Source organism: Sinocyclocheilus anshuiensis, unplaced genomic scaffold (genome assembly GCF_001515605.1).
Source record: "Sinocyclocheilus anshuiensis isolate Anshui unplaced genomic scaffold, SAMN03320099.WGS_v1.1 scaffold13, whole genome shotgun sequence".
NCBI classification, from domain to species: domain Eukaryota; kingdom Metazoa; phylum Chordata; class Actinopteri; order Cypriniformes; family Cyprinidae; genus Sinocyclocheilus; species Sinocyclocheilus anshuiensis.
The window spans coordinates 2,701,032-2,719,943 of record NW_015538026.1 but is presented as its reverse complement, the minus strand read 5'-3'; the positions used below and the strand labels follow the sequence as shown (position 1 = coordinate 2,719,943).

At 39.1% G+C, this 18,912-nt stretch overlaps 2 protein-coding genes across 2 annotated transcripts in view; both read left to right on the top strand.

Annotated features, from left to right (window-relative positions):
- LOC107679836 (lysine-specific demethylase 5B-B-like) overlaps positions 1 to 14,614 on the top strand; it is a 23,609-nt gene extending 8,995 nt beyond the window's left edge. Inside the window, exons 7-28 of the mRNA XM_016475534.1 lie at positions 699 to 792; positions 957 to 1,075; positions 1,441 to 1,599; positions 1,766 to 1,885; positions 2,018 to 2,176; positions 2,285 to 2,466; positions 3,072 to 3,234; positions 3,313 to 3,432; positions 3,597 to 3,791; positions 4,513 to 4,694; positions 5,267 to 5,391; positions 5,827 to 5,977; positions 6,704 to 6,818; positions 6,934 to 7,304; positions 8,485 to 8,623; positions 9,434 to 9,613; positions 10,315 to 10,476; positions 10,563 to 11,045; positions 12,046 to 12,142; positions 12,270 to 12,442; positions 13,400 to 13,636; positions 13,710 to 14,614. Coding sequence (XP_016331020.1) covers positions 699 to 792; positions 957 to 1,075; positions 1,441 to 1,599; positions 1,766 to 1,885; positions 2,018 to 2,176; positions 2,285 to 2,466; positions 3,072 to 3,234; positions 3,313 to 3,432; positions 3,597 to 3,791; positions 4,513 to 4,694; positions 5,267 to 5,391; positions 5,827 to 5,977; positions 6,704 to 6,818; positions 6,934 to 7,304; positions 8,485 to 8,623; positions 9,434 to 9,613; positions 10,315 to 10,476; positions 10,563 to 11,045; positions 12,046 to 12,142; positions 12,270 to 12,442; positions 13,400 to 13,636; positions 13,710 to 13,844 — 3,861 coding nt within the window. The 3' untranslated portion in view covers positions 13,845 to 14,614. The remainder of the gene's footprint in view (positions 1 to 698; positions 793 to 956; positions 1,076 to 1,440; positions 1,600 to 1,765; positions 1,886 to 2,017; positions 2,177 to 2,284; positions 2,467 to 3,071; positions 3,235 to 3,312; positions 3,433 to 3,596; positions 3,792 to 4,512; positions 4,695 to 5,266; positions 5,392 to 5,826; positions 5,978 to 6,703; positions 6,819 to 6,933; positions 7,305 to 8,484; positions 8,624 to 9,433; positions 9,614 to 10,314; positions 10,477 to 10,562; positions 11,046 to 12,045; positions 12,143 to 12,269; positions 12,443 to 13,399; positions 13,637 to 13,709) is intronic.
- Positions 14,615 to 18,392: 3,778 nt separating this feature from the next.
- The window catches only part of lmod1a (leiomodin 1a (smooth muscle)), a 6,575-nt gene continuing 6,055 nt past the window's right edge, over positions 18,393 to 18,912 (top strand). The window contains exon 1 of the mRNA XM_016475471.1: positions 18,393 to 18,869. Within this exon, the coding sequence (XP_016330957.1) occupies positions 18,603 to 18,869 (267 nt within the window). The 5' untranslated portion in view covers positions 18,393 to 18,602. The remainder of the gene's footprint in view (positions 18,870 to 18,912) is intronic.

The window sequence follows — 18,912 nt, the reverse complement described above, 5'->3', positions numbered from 1 at the left end:
GTTTGTCATTTCTCTGATCACAAATGCAGACAGGGTTTTATGTTTACGCGGCGCGATGCAATGCAACGCAACGCGTAAAAAGACAGTATAAGTCATTATAATCAGTAATTATGTCCCCACTGGATGCAACAAATGCTTCGTTTGTAATGGGTTTTAATGTTTTTGTCTCGTCGCTCCGGCTGGGACACGGCATCAACAGTATGGTGAGGGGCGTAACATTTCCGTCACACGCTTGAGGTATTCGGCCAATCAGAACGCACTGGATAGCTGGCCAATCAGAGCACACCTCACTTTTTCAGACTGATGAGCTTTGTAAAAATCGAAGCGTTTCAAAAAGGCGGGGCATAGAGGAGAAACAATAATGTACAGTATGTGGAAAATGTGTTTTTTTAACTTTAAACCGCATAAACACATTTCATTACACCAAATACACAAAATAATGTTCTTTTTAGCAGCATCATATGACCCCTTTAATAGAAAATTAAAAAGAACTGCATTTATGAGAAATATACATTTTACCTTGACAGTCAATTTTGATCAATTTAATGTATCCCTGCTGAATAAAATTCATTTCTTTAAAAATTCTTACTGACTTACTGATCTTACTTTTGAATGGTTGGTAGCGTATAATCATGTGTTTCTATGTTAAATAGATTATTATTTTTTTTTACTCAAATGCTCCTTTTTTGTGTCTGTAGTCTGGCTGTGTCAAGTCTGAGGGAGGTGAGGGAAGTGAGAACAGGCCCAATCTCAGGAGGAGAATGGGTTCATTCGTTGCCAAGCCTGAACCAGGTAAGCACCTAACCTTTTCTAACCTCACATCACTCAGATCATTGGCCAGTCTTCATTAGGCAATATTTATAGTCAATCAAGCAAAACAAACGTGTGATTAGCATAGCATTATTAATCAAATAGGTGTCTTTATATGAACAAATGCATTTGTATGTGTGTATTAGAGAGGGAGGTCCCTATACAGGTGAAGCAGGAACCTGTGGAGATAAAAGAGATAAATCCTGAACCAGAGAAAAGCACATTGCGTTACAAGAAAAACATCCCCCCTCCTCCAGTCAGCATGGTAAGTTTTTACTCCCCTCTTTCTTATTAAAATTTAAGTTTTGCTGAGCCTTTGTCACATCAAAACAGTGGACAAACCGATTGTGTTCATCATAATAAGATATCATGTAATGACTCTATAAACTATACAAAAACCCAACAGGTTCATTTAATTCATTTCAGTTGAGGAAACCGATTACCTTAAACCCTTTAAGTTTAAAAACACAATATTTGAGTACTGTGAACTTAAGTAGCTTTTTTTCATTTGAAAATTAAAAATATTACTTAATATTAAATAACTATAAGTGGTGTTCAAATACATTGTTTAGCAGATTTTTTTATGTTTTCATTGCTTCCAATATTATAGTGCTGTCTGTCTTCCTCTAGGTGGACCTGTATGTGTGTTTAATGTGTGGAACGGGGAACGATGAGGATCGGTTGTTGCTATGCGACGGTTGTGATGATAGCTACCACACCTTCTGCTTGATCCCGCCCCTCGGTGATGTTCCTAAAGGTGATTGGAGGTGCCCTAAGTGTCTGGCTCAGGTGAATTTACAAAGTAAACAATAACAGTGTTTGTTCATTATTTAAAGTCAGTAAAAGCAGCAACTGATTTTGAACAGCACTGTTTAGAAACCAGTCAATGTTGCATTTGTAGACACTTTAATTTACTAGAACAATTGATTGACTCATTATTTCTGTGTTTCTGCAGGAGTGCACTAAACCTCAGGAGGCATTTGGCTTCGAGCAAGCTTGCAGGGATTATTCTCTAAAATCCTTCGGGGAAATGGCAGACTCCTTCAAGTCAGACTATTTCAACATGCCTGTTCATGTATGTACAAATCTCTCCCGAGTCTCTGACATTGACTCTCATGTGTATAGATTTACAAATCCAATGTTAAAACATATGAACTTATCTTTGTTTATGTTCATTTTTTTTCTGTGAATATGGTGTTTGTTGTAGATGGTGCCCACCGAATTGGTTGAAAAAGAGTTTTGGAGGTTGGTCGGCACCATTGAGGAGGATGTGACTGTGGAATATGGAGCTGACATTGCCTCAAAAGAGTTTGGAAGCGGTTTCCCAATCAACGGTGGAAAGTTTAAGGTTGCGCCACATGATGAGGTACAACTGCAATCTCAGATTTTGAGATATTACTCACAATTTCCAACGTGTATTCATACGTAGTACATCCTGTTTCCATCACTGATGTGTTGTGATTGATTGTTGTAGAAGTATCTTCAGTGTGGGTGGAACCTGAATAACATGGCCATGATGACACCATCAGTGCTGACCCACGTCACTGCTGATATCTGTGGCATGACTTTGCCGTGGCTGTACGTGGGCATGTGCTTCTCCTCTTTCTGCTGGCACATTGAGGACCACTGGAGCTATTCCATCAACTACCTGCACTGGTAATAAGGGATATGCTTAATAAAAGTCATATGTAGTAGTGCTATATTGCACTGACTGAACATCTGTCCCCCACAATGATTTCGTTTCAAATATGGTTTCTACTCTAAATAAAAACACAGTTACCTAGGAGAGTGTGTTATTATAGAAAAGGTCAAAATATACTGATATGGTTAAGTTGTCTTGTACACTACAGTTCAGTATTATTATTATTTTTAAAAACAGTATAATTTTTCAGCAAGCATGCATTACATTGATTTAAAAGTGACAATAAAGACATTTATAATGTTACAAAAGATTTCTCTTGTAAATAAATGCTTTTTCTTTTGAACTTTCTATTCATCAAATAATGCCGAAAAAATATGTATCACAGTTTTCACAAAAACATTAAGCAGCACAACTATTTTCAACACTGGTAAATCAGTATATTAAGAAGATATATGTTACAATTTACACAGGAATAAATTACAATTTAAAACATTAAATTAGAAAACAGTCATTTTAAATTGTAATAATATTTCACAGTATTACTGTTTTTACTGTATTTTTGATTAAATAAATAGCATTGTCTGTGTGAAGACCCTAATTGTATGTTTGAATGTGTTAGGGGGGAACCTAAGACCTGGTACGGTGCTCCTGGTTTTGCCGCTGAGCAGTTGGAAGCAGTCATGAAGAAACTGGCCCCGGAACTGTTTGAGTCTCAGCCGGACCTTCTACACCAGCTTGTCACAATCATGAACCCCAATACACTTATGGCCCATGGAGTACCAGTGAGTAACATGTTTATACACAATCACAAGTCACATGCTCACATGGAGTACCTGTAAGTAACACGCTCTGTTTCTTAGATTTACAGAACCAATCAGTGCGCAGGAGAGTTCGTCATCACTTTCCCACGATCCTATCACAGCGGCTTCAACCAGGGCTTCAACTTTGCAGAAGCTGTGAACTTTTGCACAGTGGACTGGGTGCGGATCCATTCTGCTGTTACAGTGTTATTAATGTAGATTTTCCTGGACAGGTCTCAGAGCTGAATATGGCGTGTTTGAATTTATATAAATTTTTGCAATTATGTTTGTGTGTTGTTGTTTTTTTTTTCTTTTCTGATTTGTGTTGTAAATTTGGTTTGCAGATGCCACTGGGGCGTCAGTGTGTGGAACACTATCGCCTGCTGAACCGTTACTGCGTGTTCTCTCATGATGAGATGGTGTGTAATATGGCCATGAAAGCAGACAGGCTGGACGTGGTTCTGGCATCAGCTGTACAGAAGGACATGCGGCTCATGATCAAAGGGGAGAGAGAACTGCGGGACAAAGTCTGCAAGATGGTGAGAGAACGCAAGCAAAACCTGTCAAATCTGTGTGTGAGACACAAGTTGTGTGGATGACACTATAGTGTAAATTTATTCAACAGTGCTCATTACTCTTCTCACTCTGAGAAAATAAACCGATATGTAAGTAGGCAGTAAAATATGCAGTAAGACAATACTAAAACAATTATCCTCACACTTCATGGACTTTATAAGTGTAATACAATTATCTATCTACTTATGTTTATAATATGTGACCCTGGACCACAACACCAGTCATAAGGGTCAATAAGCTTTCCATTGATGTATGGTTTGTTAGGATAGGACAATATTTGGCCGAGATACAACTTTTTGAAAACCTACAAATATACCACAGCGACTTAAGACTGGTTTTGTGGTCCAGGGTCACATATTAAACAATCACCCTCTCGCTTAAGATTAGCGAAATTTAAGACAGATTTAGGACTAATTTAAGATTAGTGAAATATAATGTAATGGTGTTTAGTTTATTCTTAAGCACATTTTAGCAATTCATTGTGAGATTAACTACAGAATGGTATATATATTTATATATATAATATATATATATATATGCAGACACACACATATAGATATATAAGTGTGTGTGTGTCATGGTGGTATGTAATATTGGTAATTTTAATAGGTTTGAGATGCTAGTAATGTCTGATTGTGCTCGTCTATAAATGATCATTTGTTAATATTCTCTCTCTTTGAATAGGGGGTGGTCCAGTGTGAGTTGTTTAAATACGACCTGCTGGCAGATGATGAGAGACAGTGCGTAAAGTGTCGCACCACCTGTTACCTGTCTGCTCTCACCTGTCCCTGCAGACCAGGAGTCCAGGTGTGTCCACACCACGCCCACGACCTCTGCTCCTGCCCCGTCTCCAACTACACACTCAAGTGAGTCTCCACTTCTGCTTTCAGTACTCCTCAATGATTAGGCTACAAGATACAAGAGCTGGCCTTATTTAAAGATTGGCCTCTATTTAATTTGACTATAGATATACAAGGACCGTTCACTCCTATTACTTGTGAATGGAAGAAACTGCAAAACACAATATGGCGGAATAGTCCTTCCTTCTAAATGAAAGAGCCAGACACTGATTGGTAAAATCATTGTGTCACTGCAGCGGCGTTAGAAGCTCCGGTTCCCATAGAAACCTGAGACTCTCGCTTATGACTGCACATGCGCATTGGCTGGTCTAGCCTGAAAAATAAGCTTTTTAACACTATTTTAGCATAAGGAACGACATTTATGGGGCAGTTCATTTCAGATTTTGTTGCTGATTTGAATTATGTAATTTAATTGTAAGTTCAGCAGGCAGATTTCAGGATTCCCTCATTCATTTAGATGGGGCTTGGTCTTGGATGCCGAAATAGCTGCCCGGAGGCATTGCAAATATGGCCGCTGAGTGAAAAGATTTACTTTGAAAGGGACTTTGGTTCATTCAATTTAATGCTCAACCACACAGTTACCGTTTCACACTGGATGACCTTTACCCGATGATGAACGCTGTGCGGCAGAGGGCGGAGTCTTATGACGAGTGGGCGGCAAGGGTAACAGAAGTCATGGAAGCAAAGCTCGACAAGAAACGCAGTGAGTTTCATTCTGAACACATCCAGAACTGATACTCTCATCTTTCTGAATTAGAATCCACTTTCAGTATGTGTAGTGTTTATAATCATTTTATAATCAATATGTATTTACACAATGTATGAACTTGATGATAAAATCCACTTAAAATTATTTAATTGAAAACAATCAGGAAATCAAAAAGACGTTTTATTTACTTAAATGTACCTTATCTCACAGTGCACAGTCAATGGCATGATATTATAAATAAGAAAAAAAAAATACTATGCAAAATAGAGGCAAATATTAATATTTAGCCCACCTTTTTATGCACAATCAAGTCCCACGCTACATATAATATTGTGTTTCAGTCATAAAATGTAACATCACTCAAGTAAAATATGTTTGAGTGCTATGTCATTGGTTTCACTTCTGCTTCTGGCCTCTCTATCGCTGTAGATGTCACCGTGTTTCGCGCCCTTCTGGAGGAGTCCGATGAGAAGTCATTCCCAGAGAACGATCTGTTACGTCAGCTCAGGCTGGTTACTCAAGATGCTGAGAAATGCTCGTCTGTTGCCCAGCAACTGCTAAACGGCAAAAGGCAGACCAGGTACATGCACACAAAACCACAAAGAGACTAGAATGAAATCTACTCAAACGAGCTACAGTTCCAATACAGTTTAAAACATTGGGGTTGGTAAGATTTTAAAAATGTATTTGAAAAAAGTCTCTTATGCTCACCAAGGCTGCATTTTTTTTAAATCCAAAATACAGTATAAAAGTAATTGTGAAATATTATTATGATTTAAAGCAATTGTTTTCTATTTTAATATATTTTAAAATGCATTATATTCCAGTGATGGCAAAGCTACATTTTCAGCCGCAATTTACTCCAGACTTCAGTGTAACATGATCCTTCAGAAATCATTTTAATATGCCGATTGGTGCTTCTTATTATCAATGTTAAAAACAGTCGTGCTGCTTAATATTTATGCGGAAACCATTTGTGGAAACCTTTTCACTTAACATGCGGCCTTAAAAATGGCAGCTCAGATTGCTGACAAAACAGTGAGGTGCATTTCAACTCAAAGACAACAATCTATACACATACTTGGACCAAAATGGTACAAACAGATGCAAGAATGACTCCTTACGCACTCACTGTACAATTACTTCAGCTCACAGTTTTTATTTCCATTTCAGGGGAATTTCCAGTGTGGTGAGCTTTGTTTTTCTGCACACATTGGTTTGGTTTGCCCGAAACGCATATGGCCTGTGAATTTTGTGTATTCTTTCATGCATTTGTTTATGTCTGTCTGCCGTCATCTGTCTGCAGGTACCGCACAGGCGGGGGTAATTCTCCTAATCAGCTCACAGTGGAGGAAATGAGATCATTTGTCCGCCAGCTTTATAACCTGCCCTGCAGCCTAACACAAGCACCGCTTCTGAAGGTGACTGACACACACCTGCACACACACATACACACAGTCGTGTAAGATGCAGGCAATCTTCCTGAAGATGAATGAGGCACAGCTCATATAATACAAGCTATTAACTCTCTCTCAGGAGCTGCTGAACAGCATTGAGGATTTCCAGCAGCACAGTGAGAAGCTTCTTTCTGATGAAGTGAGTGCAGATTCTGTTAGCGAGATCGAGTCCTTGCTGGAGGAGGACTCTCAGTTTGACGTGTTTCTTCCGGAGTTGCCGCTGCTACGGGAGCGTTTGGAACAGACCCGGTGGCTGGCCGGAGTTCAGCAGGCAGAGGATCCGGTATCAAACCCCTGCGGTCTCTCTCTGGACTGCATGTGCCGGCTGATCGATCGAGGAGTCGGACTGACACCGCATCCCTCCACCGAACGCACAATGGCTCGGCTGCAGGAACTGCTCACAATCTCAGAGGAGATGGAAGAGAAAGCGCAGGCACTGCTGAAGGCCAGGTGGGGACAGCACTGAATGAAGACTCTTGCACAGATAACGCACAACCACCAATCTACCCAAGAGCCAAGATGTGTTTACCCTTTGGAGTTATAAAACCTTTTGATGTGTCAGACCCCCAAATATAATGAAGCCCCTTCCTGAAATATTAAGGCATATTATAAATGTGTAAAATAGTATTGAAGAAAACATATTTATGTATTTATATATTTTATTTTAAATTTTTACTCCCTATTTTTTTATTCTTTGGGGCTACATTACAGCTTTGCACCCTCAAGTTATCTCACCCAACTTCAAGAGTGCATCCTGGGATGTTTTTAGCAGCAGTCCCTATATACTGTATGCTGGATACTTCTTGAATTTTTTTCCTTCAGTGAACAGCGCAACTCGTCCATTTAAAAGACAGTCAGTCAATAAAAGGCACAAAACTAACATAAATAATGAGTAATTTAACCACAAGTCTATTGATATTAAAAAAGTTTTGTGAAAAACAAAATTAGTCAAGTGATATCTGTATGTAAATAACACTGCAAACATAATGTGCAACAATGTTATTTTAGTATCATTCATATACTTTTATGCTATTTATTAATATTTTTAATTAGGTTTTATTTTTATATTTTATATTTCTTTTTTTTAAGTTTTATGTGCTTTTGTCATTTTTATTCTTTTTTTTTTAGCTTCGCTTTTTATTTCAGTTTGAGTTTGTCATTTTAATATTTCAGCTTAACATTATTCTATTTCAGTTAGTTTCCAAGTCAACATTTCTAATTTTTATTTAAATTTAAGTATTTATATTTTATTTCGGTTGAATTAACAAAAACAATTTTTATACATTTTAGTTAACAATAAGAACCATTGCCATGTTTATGTAAGGCTTATTGGCCATTGCAGCGGGAGCTCTGGTCTCAAGCCATAACAAGATCTATTAGAGTGACTGTACAAAACAAAAACCTAAGATCAATTTGAATAGCCAATACATGACTGAATTAGGGAACCAGTTCCTTTTGCACAACAGAGCATTTGCATCTGTTCAGGGCAAACTGGAGGCTTGGAAATGCAAAGCAGCCCTTGAATGAGACCGAATTAATTCCTGCGTGCTGAGAACCTGAAGGAGGCACCACAAAGTGATTGTGTAATGAGCTGAGTGACATTTGTTAATGGTTTTACCTATTTTTTTAGGCCTCCAGAGAGTTTAGAGACACTCAGTTCTATGTTGACTCAGGTGGACGGGGTACCAGCATACCTGCCAAACTGCCTGCTACTACAAGACACCGTGAACAGGGCTAAAGAATGGCTCCAGGAAGCTGAGGATTTACAGGTTGAGTACTCTACATGAACTATGTAGTTTGTATGCATTCTACGTGCTAGTGTACAATCTCATGTTCATGTTTTTGAAGGTATATCTGGCTGCAGTGTTAAAGGGTTAGTTCACCCAAAATTGAAAATTAGGCTGTGTTTTACGCACCCCCGAGGCATCCTAGGTGTATATGACTTTCTTCTTTCAGACGAATCCAGGAGTTATATTAAAAATTGTCCTGGCTAGGGATGTGCGGTATACCGGTACTGGAAAAATACCGGTATATATTACATTTCAAACGGTACGATATCATAATTTTGCTCAATTCAGTATTTCATTCGCTGCTGTTCCAAAGTTCACCACTATGTGGCAGTGTTACCCAAACAGCTTGTCAGTGAACAACGGCTCTGTGTAGTTAATGCTGCTCAATGTGAAAGCACGCACGTGATGGAGATTTACCTCTGATTACAGAACTGGCTTTACTGAAAAGATGCACATTAAATATCGCATGCGATTTATCGTGTAGCCCTACTCCACACATACAAGACCGTGGAAGAGACCAGTGCCACAGAAAACCCACTTTCTCGGTGGAAAAGGCTTCACTTCTTTTGGACTGAAGCACTGCAACACCCACTGACTGCAACGATAGAGCTTGGAATAGCCAGGGCAATTTTTAATATAACTCCGACTGGATTCGTCTGAAAGAAGAAAGTCATATACACCTAGGATGCTTCGGGGATGAGTAAAACACAGCCTAATTTTCATTTTTGGGTGAACTAACCCTTTAATGGCAGTTTTTGTGATTGCTTGTGTTTCTGTTTGTGCTGGCAGGTTGGAGGTCAGACTCCGGTTCTCAGCTCACTCTCTGATATGGTTCTGAGAGCTCATGCTATTCCTGTGCGACTGGAGCCTCTGGACCAGCTGGAGGTTCTGGTATCAGAGGTGCAGGCCTGGAAAGAGTCGGCTGCTAAAACCTTCCTCATCAAAAACTCTCCTTTCACGCTGTTGGAGGTTAGACTGGTCATGTCATATATCAAAGTAATGAGAAATATTCTGTTGAGATATTTAAGCTTTTAAATGGAAGTTTTTAGTTCTTGAAAGATACAAAGTTTAAATATTAACTTCTAAAATGTGTTCAATCCTCAAAGTGATTTAGTCATTTTAATTTTGCCAAATTGCAAGAAAGGTAGAAAAAAATACATAAAGAAAATTACTAAATAGCCTTATTACTGCAATGCAAAAAAAAAAAAAAATAACATTATTGTTTTATGATATTTATATATTGTTAATCTATGAGGATTATAGTATAAAAATACTGTGTGTGATTTGAATGTGTATATATATTATAAAAAATAAAAGCAAAATTTATCTTTGTATTAATTAATTTAATTAACATAACACAATGAATGAGAATTGGGGGTTTCCTTATATTAAAAAAAAAAGTCTTTGTGCAAAATCTATTTTCATATTTTTTCAGTTTTGATTTTAAGGTGAAATATTGCCTGCAAATGTTGTCATGACATTTATTCATTAACTTTATTTTGAATAAATGGTTATTGTCGAGGTAATTCATGGGTCTGGTCACTCGTGTAGGTCTTGTGTCCCCGATGGGAAGTGGGCAGCTCTTTGAAGAAGAAGATGAGGAAGGTGAATTTTATTTGAAATAAAATGGTTGTTGTCAAGGTAATTCATGGGTCTGGTCACTCGTGCAGGTCTTGTGTCCCCGATGGGAAGTGGGCAGCTCTTTAAAGAAGAAGAAGATGAGGAAGATGAAGGGAGAATGTATGTCATCAGGGAAGAAGAAGCTTGTGAAGCTGGACAGTATGAGTGATGTTGAGAGAGCACTTTCAGACAGCAAAGACTCTGCATCTGCTGTGAGTTCACTATACGGTACATTCCAGAAAAATGTCAGATAAATGAAAAGCTTCTCTTTCTCATTCATTCTCTTTCTCTCTTGAAGATGTTTACTCTGGCTGAGGTTCGTTTAAAAGAGCAGGAGTCGCTATGCTCGCTTCGTGCAGCTAATGAATCGAAGCTCCTGCCTACAGCAGACTGTGCTGCTCTCAAAGTTTGTGTGTGTCAGAAACCACCCATGGGTGCCATGCTGCAGTGCGAGCTGTGTCGAGATGCTTTCCACAGTGTGTGCGTACGTGGGCCCTCCGATCCCCTCGACCCCGAAGCCTGGCTGTGTCCATTATGTCTACGATCGACAAAGCCCTCACTGGCCAAGATCCAGACCCTGTTGTCATCACTGCAGCGGATCCGTGTGCGTCTCCCAGTGGGTGATGCTCTACGTTATATGATTGAACGCACTGGCAGCTGGCAGCGACGGGCGCGAGGGGTCATAGACTCATATGATCACTCGCTAGCCTCTCAGGATTGCAGAGGAGCTTCAACTACACAGAGCCACAGGACCACTGGGCACAAAAGGAAGTGTATATATGTATATGTATATATATATATATATATATATGTATATGTATGTGTGTGTGTGTGACCCTGGACCACAAAACCAAAAATAAGGGTATATTTGGCCGAGATACAACTATTTGAAAATCTGAAATCTGAGGGTGAAAAAAATAATCTAAATATTGAGAAAATCGTCTTTAAAGTTGTCCACCCTCGACCCCGAAGCCTGGCTGTGTCCATTATGTCTACGATCGACAAAGCCCTCACTGGCCAAGATCCAGACCCTGTTGTCATCACTGCAGCGGATCCGTGTGCGTCTCCCAGTGGGTGATGCTCTACGTTATATGATTGAACGCACTGGCAGCTGGCAGCGACGGGCGCGAGGGGTCATAGACTCATATGATCACTCGCTAGCCTCTCAGGATTGCAGAGGAGCTTCAACTACACAGAGCCACAGGACCACTGGGCACAAAAGGAAGGTTAGACATTATATCACAGACTGTTAGCAGTTTGATGTCTTGTTCCCAAGGGGGTGAGAATTCTGCTATTTTTATTATATTTTATTATTGTTTTTAATTCTATAAATATTATAGAATTTATTATTATAGAAAATATGAGATGTGTGTATATATATATATATATATATATATATATATATGTATATATGTATATGTATATGGTCCTGACACTGAGATGGAGATCCACACAGCTGCTACAATAAAACAATGACTCTTTATTGATGGGTAGTAAGCAAAAATGACATAACACAGATAAAACAAAACTTATTTAAAAAAAGAAGTGATGTAAACCACAAATTTGGAAAAAAAAAAATAAAATAAATAAATAAATGTGTGTGTGTGTGTGTATATATATATATATATACACACACACACACACATTTATTTATTTATTTTATTTTTTTTTTTCCAAATTTGTGGTTTACATCACTTCTTTTTTTAAATAAGTTTTGTTTTATCTGTGTTATGTCATTTTTGCTTACTACCCATCAATAAAGAGTCATTGTTTTATTGTAGCAGCTGTGTGGATCTCCATCTCAGTGTCAGGACTGGGGTGTTTCTGGGCAAGAACAGTCGGTGTTTTACACAGAGCAGCGTTGTATCCCTCTCCAGGGTCTGTATCATTCACGCATACACACTAACTCGAAGAGCATTTTCATATTTTTTGAAAGTCACTGTGCAGAGTTAAAGCAGCTGGATGACCGCTTATGTCTTAAAATGAAACTGTGTCTATGTTCCAGGTCTCAGTTTGGAGTTGGAGGAACTGATGGTGGAGGGTTTGCTCCTGCAGGTTTCTGTCCCCGAGACCCAGCAACTCTACAGACATCTGCTGTCCGGCCCCCCGACCACAAACACATCCCACACAGAACACGCACCCTACCTCACACCGGAACACTCCTCACCGCAAAGAGAGGTAAGGAGTGTGAGGCTGTGAATGCATCATTTCTTTTAGGCTGTTTAGCAATTAAAATTCAGTCACTAATTCAAAAGAACAATCAGGTTTTATAAGTAAAAGATCTGTTTTCTCCATGGGCATAATGTGTGAACTTTGAGACAAACCAACCCAGAGCTCAAAGATTAGCAATATTATATGCTTCTGTAGGAGCTAAACGTCGGTGTGATTTCAGCTTCGTGTTTAATAGATGAAGCATTACACTAGCCATATTCCTGGAGCGAAAGCCTCCTTGGATCCACCAATCAAAAGAAAGTTGCTGTTACTATGGAAATGAGAACCATGGCAAAAGAGCTCAGCAGCAACTTCCCACTCCCATAAAGCATGAATTACATATGTGAATCAGTTCCCTACTCCCTCAAACAATGTATATTGAATCAAATATTTTGCAAAAAACTTCAAATATATTGTATTGTATACTTATTATTAATACGTCAGTAGTTCTATAATGTACTGCTGTTTTATTATTTTAATGCATCATTTGTTACAGTCTTTTACTTTGAAGCTGCTTGCTTCAAAACAAACTTTGATGTTGGGATTTATGTTTAAAATTCTTTAAGGATTTGGCATCCCTGTACAGCTATGATCAGCTGTTCCTTCATCTTGGCTGAGCTTTCAATGTTGTTACGGGAAAGGATGAAGCTGATTGGTTGGTTCTTGTCACATGACCCGCGGTGCGCTTGCGGCATTCTGAAAAGTTGAAATGTTTTTATCTCGATGCGGGAAAAAAGCACGTCGCGACCACGTCGCTTCCATTATGAGCGCGCCTGCCGCGCATCTACATTTGAAATAACGAACTTGAGCGTGCAAAAGACGTGATATGTGAACAGCCCCTAAAAGTATTCATTTCATGTTTAGGAGCTTGTTTAAGAATTTAAATTCATTACTTCTCTCTGTCTTCCTCTTTGCATTCTACAGGGAGATGCAATCACTTCGGCAGAAAAGAAAGCCAAGCGGCGAATGAACAGAGAAGAGACCGAGATCAGGGATAGAGGGATAAAGCCGAAAAGCAAGAAGCAGCGGATGGGTACAGAGAAGCAGAGAGAGAGGAAAGAGGCATCGGTCTCTGCGTCAGATGTGTCTCAGTCAGAAGACTCCGAAGAGGATATGACCCAGTGTCCAGCAGAGAAATGTCTTCAGCCGGAGGGAGAAGAGGTGGGCAAGTGAATGTAGTGTATTGACCGTGTGTGTGTTTGAATGTGTTTTGACTGGTTTCTATCTGCTTTAGGTGTACTGGGTTCAGTGTGACTGCTGTAACCGCTGGTTCCATATGATATGTGTGGGTGTATCAGCAGAACTCGCAGCCGAGGAGGATTACATGTGTGTGACCTGCAGCACAACCAATGCAGGCCGCCGGAAGTGAGTCAGATGAGGGGGGCAACTGGTCTCTCCCACTCTATCCTCCTCCATCCCTTCTCCTGGATGTGTAACTGACCCTCCCCGTTCCCTAACCTATGACCTCTGACCTTTGTAACAACGGTGCTATTTTGCTCTTTGTTGTCCTGAATGATACTATTTGGTCACTTTTTTTTTTATTTTTACAGCTTTTTTCCTTCTGTCGAACTGTTTGTGATTGTCTAAAACATTGATAAATATGCTAAATGCTGAATGAATATAGTGGTGCATGGGTTTGTGTTTGTGTTGCTTTCTGGCGTGGAGGAGAGACGCTCTCGTGAATCGCAGCGAGGGTCGTCTCTTTTGCATGCACGGTCAGAAACGCCACAACACAGGACAAACGAACCGTTTTCACCAAATACAATAAATAATAAATACAGAGAAATTATTTTTTGGAAACTTGCCGTTTCAGGTCACAGGCTTCTGGGATTCTCTCCGTTGTGACGTTTGATTTCCTTTTGTAGATTAGTTTTATTTATCGGAGCAATAATGTTGTTTGTAAGCTTCAGGAGGTTTCGGCGGTCTCAGTTGTGTTGGTGCTTTTAGAGATGGTGGTCAGATATTCAGGATATGTAACAGACAAAGACACGTCAGAATTGTAGCAGACAGAAGAGTGTAATGAACTGCCACAAAACCTGCTCAAGCCGTTTTGAAGGGTGAGGGTGGGGGGTGTTAGGGTTTGGGGTATGACTAGCGTGTTAAAATGTACCAATTTATAGTGTGGAATAAAACTCTTTGTTCTAATATCAGACAAAGTCTCTTCCCTTCTTTTAGTGATCACTGGTAGTGATCTTAGTAGAACTTCTATCAATTGTTTACCTTTTTTTTGATACAGAAACTGGTCATAATTTCACTTATGTTTTTCACCATTTTAAATCATGTTTTAAAAGCACCTATTCCATGTAGACTTTTGTAGATAATATGAGATTTTGAAATCTGCATGCAATATTTATAAAAAAATATTTTGGTTTAAAATGAAATTAATTTAAGGAGCAACATTATTTTCATATGGCTGAGTGAACTTTTTTCACCTTATAACTCAGATTTTGTATTATTATTCTTTACTATTGTAAAGAGTTGTAAGTCAGTCATTAGAGATGGGAAGGGCTAAAAAATACTTGAAGCCCCCAAGCTAAGGATTTAATAAAGAACTAAATAACATAAAACTAACCTCACTGTATTCAAAAATGATTGCTGCCATTAGTTATCACTTTAAAATTCAACATTTGAATAAATAAAAATACATTGTTTCAAATTAAAGTATCTGTGCTTGACTTAAAATAAGTTTCGATAACTTGGATGTTAAAGTTATAAAAAAATGTAATAAAATGTAACAAAATAACTAACAGATGCAAAAAAACATTTTTTTACAGTGAGTTAGATTTAATAACCTCAAACATGAAAAATAGGCAAAACGTGGTTTAAAAAGTACACTATATATATATATACATATATATATACACACACACACACAAACACACCCACACACACACACACACACACACACACACACACACAGTGTTCACACTTCCAGAGTTACCGTCACATAAACTAGAAAAACGACCTCAAACTCTTGTATTGCTATCTGTATTCTTAAAGCAACAGTCTCAGCACTCTGATTGATGTCACGTGACTTGACAGAGGTCAGCAACGTTCTAAATTCCTCAATATGACGTCACAAGCAGAACCCCTACGTAGGCTTTTCTACTTCACACTGGATCAGTGACTGTGATCAGGGATTGGAACAAGCAAAGGATTGGCACTGAGAAGCGGACAGACTATTCAATTTCCCTCCACTACACTTCACATCGGATTATGTGTTAAATGGATACCTGGATACGCTCATTTCATCGCCTGATGAAGCACTCACAGTGGACCAAGATGGTGGTGTGCCACCCTCATATGGGATTACAATTCTGCCACAATTCTGCGTGCGAAAGATCATATTTTGAGCGCGCAAAAGTGCGTTTTGCACGCGCGCGAACTGAGTTTTGTGGAGAAAATGTTTGTCTCGCAAAGAAGAAAGTATTTCGAACGCACGAAAATCAATTTTGCATTTAAAATACGTTTTTGGATGTGTGCAGACCTTCTCTTTTGCGCGTGCAACGTTTCACTAGCTTGCTCACCTGATGCCCTCCCTCAGTGCTCGCTAAATGCCAACAGCTCGCAAGTGCTCAACACAACCCAGCGTTACAATGTGCCATAATTCTAGCCAATCAGAGACTGAGGCTGCTAAATTCTGATTGGCTGCCTTGACAACCAATCATAACATTTCTTGCATTACCTCGACAGCAGAAGAGGATGAATACTTTCCGTACCCACTGTATATATATATATATATATATATATGTATGTATATATGTATATGTATATATATATATGTATGTATATGCTTTATAGACAGATAAGTTGAGAGGAGGACCAGCACCACATCCTCTTGTACCACTGTTTGAAGAATTTATCTTCCAGAATCTGGCAGTAAGTTTTGGGAGTTCATTTTTAGTCCATCTCGAGATTTTATCTGTAGAAGATAACCTGCTTAATAATTATGCACACCTGAATATAAGGCGTTTTTCACTTCCAGCCTTCATGAACAATAATATATAGATTATAAGTGATTAAATACAAGATTAATCGTAGTTATAATTATTGGTAAAATGTGCTTGGAAAAAAATATAATCAGAATATCAACTTGCATAATAATTGTGCATGCACTGTATTTTTCCTCTTCTGCTGTCGAGGTAATGCAAGAAATGTTATGATTGGTTGTCAAGGCAGCCAATCAGAATTTAGCAGCCTCGGTCTCTGATTGGCTGGAGTTATGGCACATTATAACGCTGGGTTGTGTTGAGCACGTGAGCTGTTGGCATTTAGCGAGCACTGAGGTCGGGCATCAGGTGAGCAAGCTAGTGAAACGTTGCACGCGCAGAAGAGAAGGTCTGCACACATCCAAAAACTTATTTTAAATGCAAAATTGATTTTCGTGCGCTCGAAATACTTTCTTCTTTGCGAGACAAACATTTTCTCCACAAAACTCAGTTTTGTGGCAGAATTGTAATCCCATACCCTCAGCGCCTTTGACCAGGTGAGGGCACTCTTATTACTAGAGCGAGACGCTGCTTTATGTCTCTCACTAACAGTTAAGATCAATAGTGAAGGCTTCGCCATGTGTCTGATGGGGTCCAGGTCAGCATCTCGTGGGTCGCTGACACAGGGGATGCCAAATCCCCTCCCTGACTGTGCAGCGTTGGATCCAGAGCAGGACGCAGGGGGTGGATGGTCAAATAAATTTAGGTGGGGTGTGTGTGGGAGACCGGGGAGGGGGTGTGGCACATTGAGAATTTACAAAACGGTGTGCCCGCCCCGGGAGATGAAGGATGGGGGGATGTTTTTTGTGAGTGGTTTGATTTAGAACCGGTTTGATTTTCGGAGGACAAAAAAACACGCACAACTATACAACACACGAAATATATATATATATATATATATACACACACACACACACACACACACACACACATATATATATATATATATATATATATATATATATATAGCCTATACACACACACAACAATAAAAATAAATAAATGAAAATGAACCTGTGTTGTTTATTCCTGGTGTGTCACAGTGATTTTCACTTATTTTTAATTAAATGAGCTTTGTTGGTTTATTATATCATGTATCATATCCTCACAGCAGTTTTTGTTAGAATACTACAAACAGTTTATGACAAAAACAATTTTAATAATTTCACTGTTATACCAGTGACATTTACTTTTTGTAAAAAAAAGAAAAGAAAAGAAAGAAAATCAATTAATTGTTTTTTATGTACACCAATATAATTTTAACTTCTTAAAATAAGTTTAATTTGACTGCTTGTTGTTTTCAGGCTGTTTGTGAACTGGTAATAGAGACAGTATTGAAAATCAGATGTCGAATATCGAATGAGTAAATTGCTTATTTCTACTATTAAGCAATTAAAGTGTCAAGCCTTACCAAGTACTGGTGAAAGCGCTGCTATCTAGCGGCGATTCATGTGCATGTCATTTCATTTAGCAGCAGAAGCCCATGTCCTCCAAAAACAAATAAAACGCTATTTTCTCCATTGTTAACACAGTAGAACTGATTTAGTGTTCATAACTTCCAAGACTATTCATACACACATTCAACACACATTTATCCATGTGTATAAAAAAAAGTGGTAAAATTTATGTCACAGGACTCCAGGATTTATCAAAAGAACCACTGACAAATTCAGGCATAGGATCCAAACAATACAGAAGGTGACGAAAAAAGAGAAGTACCAATAGTAGCTAAGTACAAGAAAGTAGAGAAGGAGAAAAATCACTCAGAACTGTGATTTTAATGCCTGGTTTGTGGAGAGTGAAAGGAATATGACAGAATTCTTACAAACTTGTGAGGAAATGATCTTGGAGGAACACTGGTGTAAAAAATCTACACAATCTGTCTCCTTTGTGCGTGTGTGTGCGCAGCTGCTCGCGGTCACGCAGATGTGAAGGATCGCGCGGAATGCCTCCTGGCTCTCGAGCCTTATTATGGAGCTCTTGAAAGGCGCTCTGAGCGCGAGACCCTCTGCACGCCTTTTATTATGGATTTAATAGCACGTGTGAAGGGGAAAGATACTCTTTAAATTGAGTCAGCTGCATTTCCGCAGACTAAAACATTATACTTGACCAATAAACATTAAATATTTCCAAAGAAAATGTCCAGACAAAAGGTTTCGGAGCGACAAGGGAGCGATGACTCGGACACGGACACGGACCTGCTGCTCGCGACGCTCTCACCGGAGGAGGTGGAGGAGCTCGAGCGAGAGCTCGTTTATATCGACCCCGACCCGAATGTACCGGTGGGACTCCGCCAGCGGAACCAGACGGACAAACTACCGTCCAGAGGATATGACAGAGAGGCTATGCTGGACTACTGTGAGCGGGAGACCAAGAAACTGATCCGGAGAGAGCTGAGCGCAGAGGTGATGCTTAATAATAATAATAATAATAATAATAATAATTATA